This window comes from Magallana gigas, chromosome 4 (genome assembly GCF_963853765.1).
Source record: "Magallana gigas chromosome 4, xbMagGiga1.1, whole genome shotgun sequence".
NCBI lineage: Eukaryota > Metazoa > Mollusca > Bivalvia > Ostreida > Ostreidae > Magallana > Magallana gigas.
This window is the reverse complement of record NC_088856.1, coordinates 40,923,901-40,934,418: the sequence shown is the minus strand read 5'-3', so window position 1 is coordinate 40,934,418 and position 10,518 is coordinate 40,923,901. Positions and strand designations below refer to the sequence as shown.

General features: G+C 34.0%; 1 protein-coding gene across 1 annotated transcript; it reads right to left on the bottom strand.

Moving 5' to 3' along the window:
* Nucleotides 1–5,852: 5,852 nt before the first annotated feature.
* On the bottom strand, nt 5,853–10,518 carry LOC105318891 (MAM domain-containing glycosylphosphatidylinositol anchor protein 2). The gene is made up of 6 exons (XM_034452443.2): nt 10,196–10,518; nt 9,579–9,633; nt 9,353–9,441; nt 8,429–8,567; nt 6,361–6,539; nt 5,853–6,256 (listed from the first exon to the last, which is right to left on the bottom strand). Exons 1-6 carry the CDS (start codon nt 10,490–10,492, stop codon nt 6,173–6,175), a joined length of 843 nt encoding a protein of 280 aa, XP_034308334.2. The 5' UTR covers nt 10,493–10,518; the 3' UTR covers nt 5,853–6,172.

Here is a 10,518-nt window from a genome sequence, read left to right as displayed (position 1 = left end):
AGAATTTCAACATTTCTCAAAATTTCTTCAAACATTTTTGAAAAAAAAAAAATTAATTTTGTATTCTTTTTCAATTGACAATTTATTATTGTAACGTAGTGCGACATGTTTAATTACATGGTATTCTGTTACATATATAAAAACATAAAACATGCTTTTTTGTTTCATATTGCGTAAAACTAAGCACTCCTCTCTCACTTTTTCATAAATTGAGTAGATAAAGATTTTAAAAAATGACATGACGGCCAACGTATATCACTTTAAATATTTGTGGATAAAATTTTTATACGACCTCTTTTCTCTTGGGGCTAAAACACCTGTTACAAAGTGTGATATACACTAGTCTAGAAGGAAGATTACATAGACGCTATTAGTGCCAAATCTCAAATTGCTTTTATTGTTTTCCTTATAACATATTGTATACCTTTTTTAGAAACATGTAATGCTTTTTATCTGATGCTTGGAAAAGAGAGAGATTAATTAATCTCAATTCACGATAAAAGCTTGCTTGTCTGTCGTTTACAGACATCAGCGTCCATATTATGCAGGCAGCTCAGCCTGACCAGGTAATAGACAGTAAACATATACTCATGTATGTACATAAAATTCCCATATGTACATATGAATAAAAACATATGGGAATTTTATGTGGAATTATTTTTGCGCGCTGCATGTATCAGTTAGTGCATTACAAGAAGCCCTTTGATAACCTGCTAAACGTGCGCACCCCCACAAAAATGGACCGAACTGACAACAATTGTTTCTGCAAATACTGACTATAAATTACGAAAACATTTAATTGAAAAAAATGGAATGATTCAAAATTAATTTCTTTACAACTTTGCTTCAATAATGCATTAGAAATTTTTATTCCTTTACAAGTTATTGACAAGAAACTTTTGACGCCTCTAACTCCCTAATTATAGGGGCCAGCTCCTTTTTCTGTATACCGTATGAAAGGTCTTGGTAAGACCAAGAACTTTTAAAATTCATGTTATAACAAATTTTTATCAGGTAGAAAACTAACACGGAAATTACGGAATTTTTTTAAATTTTTTTTTCATACCTTTGTTTTAACATCTATAACACCCCTTTAATTGCATTTAAATGATAAATAGTATATGTCTCGCACAAATTCAATGTATTAGCTTCCAAACCAGCCCATCTTTGAGACTCTGCCAGTCATCGTTAAAGCTAAACCCCCGGGACAAAAGAAGTCGTTAAATTTTACTAAAAGGGGAATAACTCAAAACCGGATGGGGATTTTCCTCAACTAAAATATGCAACGACAAAATCACGCGGCATGTTATCAGTCCTGAAAATTTCAAAACAATCGGTGAACAAACGAGCGAAATATTAAGGATCAAGTTGGCGTCTAGAAGAGAAAAAAAATTAGAAGAAATTTGAAAAATTTTCAGAATAATAGTAAGGTCTTCCGCTCCCAGCGGAAGACCTTAATTAGTGTTATATTATACAGAGGTGCGTTAGATAGAAGACATTTCCAATTGTTCTTATACATGTATGGGAACTTGATTCTGACATGCCATCGTCATGATTACTTGGTGCGGTCCGTGATTATTTTTTTAAGATTACTGCCCGACCAGAAAATCGTGTAGATTTCAGCCTTGTCAGTTCTTGCTGAATTAGAAAATAGAGAAGAAATTTCCCCGACCCTAAGCCTCAAACTATGTATAAAATGAAGTAATTATGAACAGAAAATAATGATATCCATGATAGTTTGTAGTTATTTGACGTTGTTTGAAGACAACGTCACAGCAAGACTGGAGAGAGAGAGAGAGAGAGAGAGAGAGAGAGAGAGAGAGAGAGAGAGAGAGAGTTTGTTTACGATGATAGATATGATTTTTTAATTCTTTTGGACAATAGGAATAAGCAAATAAAACAAAACACAAAAATGTGTTACGCATATGTATATAGCACAATCTTTAGCATACTTATTTGTTGATCATGCAGTCTGTATAAACCTCACATTTACATGTAATAATATGCAGTTTAAATCTTGTAATACAGAGCTGCAAAGTAAATTCGTTTCAAAGAAATTCTTTGTCATTTAAAATAAAATAAGATAAAGAATATTTCATACCTCATTATAATAATCTTATATATAACATGTATCTGATTGATTCTAGACTATCACGTGTCAGGGCAATACAACTTATATTTTACCCGCCATTGTCATATTTTTCATTTTACCTCACATCTCATCCCTTTGGAAGCCACGTGAATTTTTGTTCGTATGAAAACTCCCGAGGATGATCTTATAATGTAATCAAATGGTTAATTTCGAAATTTTAAGATTATATCAAATGAATATTTTTAATCGTTTTCATATCAGAAAACTGTCAAGTATAATTTGAATTACTTTGAGAAACTAACATATAAGAAACCGTAAAACATTCACGAGGTTTTTGCTTTACAAGAGTTTAAAAGCGATTAGAAACCGATAAGTCTTTTTTATTAAATACCTATCATTTGGTCTATTAAGCAATTCATTGCATAAATGTTTGGGAGATACCGAACATTTCTTCATTCAGAAAAAAAATATTTCCTACGGGAAATTTGATTTTTCCTGGGGAATAAATCTTCATACCTATCTCACCATTATGCAATTAACGTATAATAGAGCCCCACCCCCTCTAATTTCATTGGTGGGGGACTTATACTGTAGATTCCTTATCTCGCTTTATTTCTAGAGTCCAATAAAAATGTAAAATAGCGAATTATGAACTTTAACAAATCATTCAGCATTCCCGATGTAAGATCCGTGCCATCCAAACTTTAAATGAAACGCTTTATTGATTAAAATGTCACTTATGAAATTATGGCATGGGTGTTCTATTTGACTTTGTATACGACTGGAAATCTGCATTGCTTTCTTTATCGTAGGCACATGTGTGCTTTTAATAGTAAACAATGTTAAGAACAAACTTGAACCAATGAGAACTGCAAATAATCATTTCAGCAAACCAATAAGAATAGTGCATATCTCACCCTCTTCATAATGTTAATCTTAGTAATTCTTTTCTAACAAGAGATGTTTGTGAAACACTTGCCCCCTCCATTGGAAACACCCACAAGGAAAATGAACGTAAACTGCAAATATTTGGAATTTTTCTAAGTCCAAGGGGCATAACTCTGTCGAAAATTGCTTTATAATACCCAATATCAAATTTAGATCAGACCTAGATATTTTTAAGATAAACCAGTATACCAAATGTCATTTCAATATGTTTGTCCTCTGCGAAGAAAATGAGCGGAAACTGCAAATAACTGAATTTTTTTTTACGTCCAAGGGCTTTAACTCTGTCGAAAATTGCTCCATCGTACCCAATATCAAACTTGTCCTAGATATTTTCATGATAAACCTGTATACCAAATTTCATTCCAATATATTTGTCCTCTGCAAAGAAATTGAGCGGAAACTGCATATAACTGGAATTTTTCTACGTCCAAGGGCCATAACTCTGTCGAAAATCGCCCGATTGCACCCAATATAACACTTGGCCTAGATATTTTCATGATAAACCTGTATACCAAATTTCATTCCAATATGTTTGTCCTCTGCAAAGAAATTGAGCGGAAACTGCATATAAATGGACTTTTTCTACGTCCAAGGGCCAATACTCTGTCGAAAATCGCCCGATTGCACCCAATATAACACTTGACCTAGATATTTTCATGATAAACCTGTATACCAAATTTCATTCCAATATGTTTGTCCTCTGCAAAGAAATTGAGCGGAAACTGCATATAACTGGAATTTTTCTACGTCCAAGGGCCATAACTCTGTCGAAAATCGGCCGATTGCACCCAATATTACACTTAACCTAGATATTTTCAGGATTAATCTGTATACCAAATTTCATTCTAATATGTTCATTTTCTGCAAAGAAAATGACGGAAACTGCAAATAATTGGAATTTTTCTACGTCAAAAGGCCATAACTCTGTCGAAAAGTGCTTCATCGTACCCAATATCACACTTGGCCTAGATATTATCATTATGAACCTGTACACCAAATTTCATTCCAATATGTTTATCCTCCGCGAAGAAAATGAGCGGAAACTGCAAATAACTGGAATTTTTCTACGTCCAAGGGCCATAACTCTTTCCAAAATTGCTGATCGTACCTAATATCAAACTTGATTTAGATATTATCATCATTAACCTGTATACCGAATGTCATTTCATTATGTTCATTCTCTGCGAAGAAAATGAACAGAAACTGTTGGTGGACCGACCGATGGACAGACAGCAGCAAAGCAATATGCGCCCCCTTCTTCAAAGGGGGGGGGGGGCAAAAATATAAATAAAATTGGGCGAAAAAGATAAATAAACAAAAAAACAAAAAAGCAAAATTTCTAACTATCTGTAAGTTCTGTTTGAATAATGTTTACTGGCATTTGTTCTTTTCTTTTTTTACATTAATCAAGAGCGCGACAAAAAAGTGATCTCTGCCAAATTATAAGATACAATTAACACTCTTTGAAAATAAACCATTTCGTATCATTTTGTTCCAAAACTTGAACTAATGTAATCCTTATAAAAATCGATATTATGTCTAATTTACATCCCCGTGAAGGGTGTTTTTTAAAGATAAAAATGTGTACTTGATTTTTTTTCTTCAGTTTAGTATCCGCCGTACCATTAAGGCAATTTACTATCAGTATATACCTGTCAGATATATGTAGTACAGATAACGCTTCACTGAAAACAAAGTCAAATATTTGTGGTTATTTTTTTCCTGATTGAGTTTTAAACATTTAACAAGATATTGTTTCACGTTCATAACGTCTAACAGATGAATTCTGTTAATCCCCACCATACCGGATTAAATCGATAAACTTATCTGACACTCTGAACAACATGAATCAAATAAACAATATCAGTACAAATGACAACATACATATACTCTACAGATAAATTTTTGAAGTGTACAAATAAAGTAGTGTAAACATGAAGTATGGCGATAAGATCAGCTAAACCCAGATAGCTCAGTCAAAGAACACCGTACTGCACTTGAGATAAAGTTATAATGATATTCGAATGTCAGACAAGTACGTAACGCACCCTTTCTCAAAATCCTTGGATCACCTATGATACTGGAGACTTCATGCAGTCTAGCTGTTTTATACGTATCAGAGTAGAATTTCTTCATATCTTATTCATGAATTATTTAAATGCAAAACTTGATTTTAGATTATGAAGGCCTTGAACTTTATCTTCAGATTTCAGATGACAATCGATAAGTTGATTATGAAGGCCTTGAACTTTATATTTAGATTTCAGATGACAATCGATAAGTTTAAAATCGTAATGCTTTGCTATTTTTGGAATAAAAGGGGAAAGTTTAATGGGGATCCCCCCTTTCCAGATTGTTTTTCTTTTATCTGACATTCTTTAGAATAAAGAATATAGACAATTATAGAAATCATATTTAAAACTGACCTAAAGAAACAAATTTAGAGAGAGATACACTAAATATCTATTCACTGGTTTGAAATAAATACATGTAAAATAAAAAAAAGTTTTTTTTTTTTTCAAGCTGCAACAAACAGGATTAAGGCCACGTACATGTGCTTTCTATCCATTTCAGTTTAGATTTTGTATCCCTCTCCGCTCCTCTAAATATCCAATAATGCAGTTTTTTAAAAATTTCAATTGTGTATACAAGTGTATACAAATATAAAAAAAAAAATATGGTTTAACATATTAAGCACTATATTATATTAAATAATGTGTAAAGTGTTAATTCATGCGCTTGCCCCGGGTATCATTTAGTAATAATAACGAAGACCAACAGGTGATTTATACATTTTATTTATTTTACATGTGCTAACCAAAACAGATCGAATCACTGTGGAGAAGCAATGTTAAAAAAGTATCCAAACGAACAATTAATTCAATGAACAGTGTATAAAACCATATACTGTGAACAAAAAATTGCATAATTTTTTTGAAAATTGTGGTCATTCCTCTCTCTCTCTCTCTCTCTCATTCTCATTCTCTGTCTGTCTGTCTCTCTCTCTCTCGTATTCTTTTGAAAATGCCAAATTTTGCACAGTTGGAAAAACAACACCAACAACAATACAAGACCTTTGATGGCCTAGGCGCCACAGACGCCATTAACCAATTTTAACAATTTTAATTAATATTAACAGGGATATGGCCACAGCTCAAACAAATCTACCGCTATGTGGCCTGCATCTCCGTTATCTCGCCTTGCCGTGATCAAAATCTGAAATCCAATAAAAAAAAATCAAGCACCTCATAAAGAATTCATTTCACAAGTTTCAGTACGCAGAGAACTCCAAATATATTCCATTATTTATGTACATGTACCTTAGTTTGAGGATCTAGTTTGAGGTCGATTCCAGGAACTTGTATCCAGACGTCGCCCTGGTCTCCGCTCGTCGACCATTTTTCTACAGCTGACTGAGTTCCGTTCTGTGTGAAAATCTTCAGATCCCCCATATTGGACCCCAGCATGTGATAGTAGAATGTCAAGCAATATGATCGTGCTGCAAGAGAATTTCATATGATTTCATTCCGATTAAAACTGACATGAGTTCATAAATACATATTACATGTATTTCCCTTTTATCTCCCACTACCGCCATATTAGTTGTCGATTTCTATTGTCCTGCTTATCGCTACACACCCCCTATATAAGGTCCAGAGCGTTATTCATGCTTCACCGCATTTAGGAATTCCATACACCCGAACACGTTACCTTGGACGAAAAGACGTGTAGAAACGCGTTTTGAACAAAAATAAGACAACCACTGCACTGGTAAGATATATCCAATTAACGACGAAACAAGGTAGACTGAAATCCAGGCGCAGATACTTCGAAAATTCCTCGATAATTGTGACCGCTTCCTGTGTATGTTATAACATCGCACATGCGCAAACCACACACTGTGGCAGATCGAGCAATGTCAATTATTGCATAGATTTTAGAAACGGAGCGGTTTTTTTAGGAACGGATGGAAACGTTGTTACTTTATTGGATTTACTATCATTTAGCTACTGTGTTGGATGGAGTGCCGCCGGGGTTTTCAAGAAGATGCAGACGTTATGCACTCTGTATGAACGACACACGTGTTCGAAGTGCATGCGGAGTAAGGCAGCACAGTCTTTGCAAAAAAATACGGGTGCCCTGGACATCTTTTCAAAGAATAAATATATTTTGTATTTTATTAACTGTTGTTCTCTTAATTCTTTATTACTACATTTTACTACAATGTGTAGTTAATGCATTTAGAAGTCCGTGCAATGTGAATGCCTCTATCGGAAAGCAACCGACCGTAACTTTCTCAACCGGTATATATACGCCGGAGCGATCGAAACTAATATGGCGACAAATTGCTGATATGAATTCATGTCTGCTTTAATTTTGATCGTTATTAAACGAGCTTTTTTTGATAATAAAAAATGTTACTATCGTCACATAATGGCGCTTGTGATGTCTGTACAGAAAATGAATGGAGAATGTTGACATATATTAGAACAATATAAATTTTAGCCCCCCGCCACCAAAAAAAAAAAAAAAATCCCGGAGGCTTTTGAAGGGTGTGCTGCACTTTAATATATATGTTTCCCAAGAAACTCTGTATTTTATTCACTTTGTCATAATGGTAGCTGTAGCCGTGAATCTGTAGCTTTACAAGTCCGGAAAAAAGTTGGTTTGACATTCCCTAGGTGTCTACGATATGTCAAACCTAACTTTTCCGTAGAACTACTTGCTGCTACTCTGTCACGTGACTAGCTTGACCAATCAGATCAAGATATTTCATTCCATCAAGAAAAAAAGACACTTTGTCCCAAGATAGCATTTTTTTTTAAAAAGAAGCTTAGTTAATTATAATTAGTGATTAAAGTATTGATCTTATGAACCAAAGATCAAGAGTTTGAAACCGCCAGATGCCATTGTTTATGTTAATTTTATCCCAAAAAAAATTTGAAAATCATATATTTTTCCAAAGTTGCATATCAATTTGAGAAGTTTTGAGAAATGTTATCAAGGTGTAGTGAGACGCCTGAAAAATATCTGTCTCTTAAATGAGGTCAACTTTTAATCTGAGTTTAGACTCTATTTGTGATATATCCGTGTGTTATATGTCTAATAAAAATAATAGTGTGCGCTGCACTGTAATGTAAGAAGACACATGTTATCCTATGTATTCAAAGTTAAGAACTCATTTACTTAAATAAAAAAGGATATACATGTAATTTGTTAATGGCTATGTTCGTAAAAGTCAGTTAAGTGCAGAGCACCTGACAGTATAAATGAACATTCCTTGTTATCCCAGGGGAGGGTCTAGGTGCATATTCTATATAATTTAAATGGAAAAAAAATCACACAAACACATTGGACACCCCCCCTCCCGACATGCCGTGCACTGACCTGGGAAGGCCTTGGAACTGACAAGTGTCATTATTTCGTTACGCTTCGGTAAAGCAGCGGCGTTCATGTATTTGTAGTAACTTCCAAATTTGGCTGCATTTGGCCCGGTTGATCCATCAGAGCCAGTGATTGTCGATCCCTGAAAAAAGAAAATCTACTATAACTTCTCTTCTGTCGTCTTCGAGCATTTGCTTTAGACTTGGGGAGTGCATTCTTTACTGTTGAAGACGACGTATTGTAAAAAGAAAAAATCAGTAGACACGCATGCCTACATGTACATGTATATAATAACAATAATACCAAAGGGTATACGAATTAATCACAAGTTTCCTCATAGGCGTGTCATATTTTTTATCTTTAAAAAAATTGACAAGATTACATACATGTTCATTGTATAATGATAACGGAATAGAAGCACCTAGAAATGCCATACACATTATTAGGTCTGTTATACAGACTGTCTACGGAAATACATGTACATGCATATATGTCAAGTTGTTAAATTTTATTGAAGGCTCGGCTCTGTCTCACTTTAAATGGACTTTATCTGAAAAGTTTGCTTTTGTCTTCGACTTTGAAAAAACGCTTCACATGACTGTGTAGTCAGCGAGTAGCAAATAATAGCGACGGCAATATTGCGAACGTAACATCTTTTTTTATATATTGATATCTTCAGTTTATTCTATGATTTAAATACTGTTTGAGTCGTCGATAAAACAAAATATTAATTTTACTATGTTTGTTACTGAATGTCTCCGAAAATATGGCCTTTTCTCACCGTCCATGAACTTAAACTACCCGTCACACAGTAAAATTTCTATTGACAGTTTGTAACAGTAGCAAAGTTTACGTTATAAGTGAAAATATACGAGCGCACTCTAAAATATGGCAATGCTTCAGGCTCTAAAACATGTTAAAATTTACCGTATTCCGTATCCAGTCACCATCATCATCCACTAGATCCTCCGTCAGAAAACACGACACTTCGGGGTCAGCCTCAAAGTCACAATAATCTTCAACACAGAAAATGCGCATATAAACATACATGTAAATATATTCCATCAATTTTGAAATTTGCAAATTTTGTGATAATACAAACGACAGTAAAATAAAATTCAACTGAGTTAATAATTATGCTACATGTATATACCGTGAGCAATGCATTTTTTCAGCACTCGGTCGTAAAACTGGCCCGCTGCACATTCCTGAAACAGAATAAATAAATTTACTTTAATTTTAGGTTTACGTAAACATCCTATTTTTGAGCACAGTCTGCAATATAATAACATATTGTCATTATAATTAACTAAGCTTAAATGTCCAGAGAATACGTTGTTATACATGTAATGACACAGGTTTGGGCTAGGTGTGCGGCAATAATCCAGATATTGTTTTCAATGATATAGGTATCAATAAAAGCTTGCATAGAATAAATCGAAATTGCAACAACAAAAGAAAAAACCTAATGTACTACTGTGGATTCATAATTTTTCGTTGGATACCAATTTTCGTGGATTTCGTTTTTAAGTTAATCAAAAATAAAATGTTGATCGATGTCCATTTTTGAAAATAATGCAGAGTATGTATAGAATAACTATTCACAAATTAATGCATCTTTGAAAATTCATAAAATCTACGAAAGTGCTATGCCACGAATATATATACCCAAGTATTCTCCTTCGATAATGACACGTCACCTAGAATAAACAACACAACTTCTAGTTAAAAAAAACACTTTCCCTTGGTTAGTAAATCAAATATCTTTACGATTTGGAATCGATGGCAGGTCGTGGCTGCGTTCTGTTCGGTGTACAAGGAGTCCCAGCCTCGAATTAGACGACAATACGTCCCGCAGACGTCTATGGCGTTACACTCAATGTTAGACATACAGTTGGCGATGCACGCAACGCTGAGATAGTTTAAAAACTCCGTAGATACATTGGATATGATTTGAATGGAGTTTGGAACAGCAACGTCTTTCGTATACCTGAAATTTTCACATTGTTCCGTTCCGTAAATTATAGAAAATAATAACAGTGCAAGTGTTATAACTTCCCGTGCCATGGTGAACAGGTAACTAAGCGTTTTAA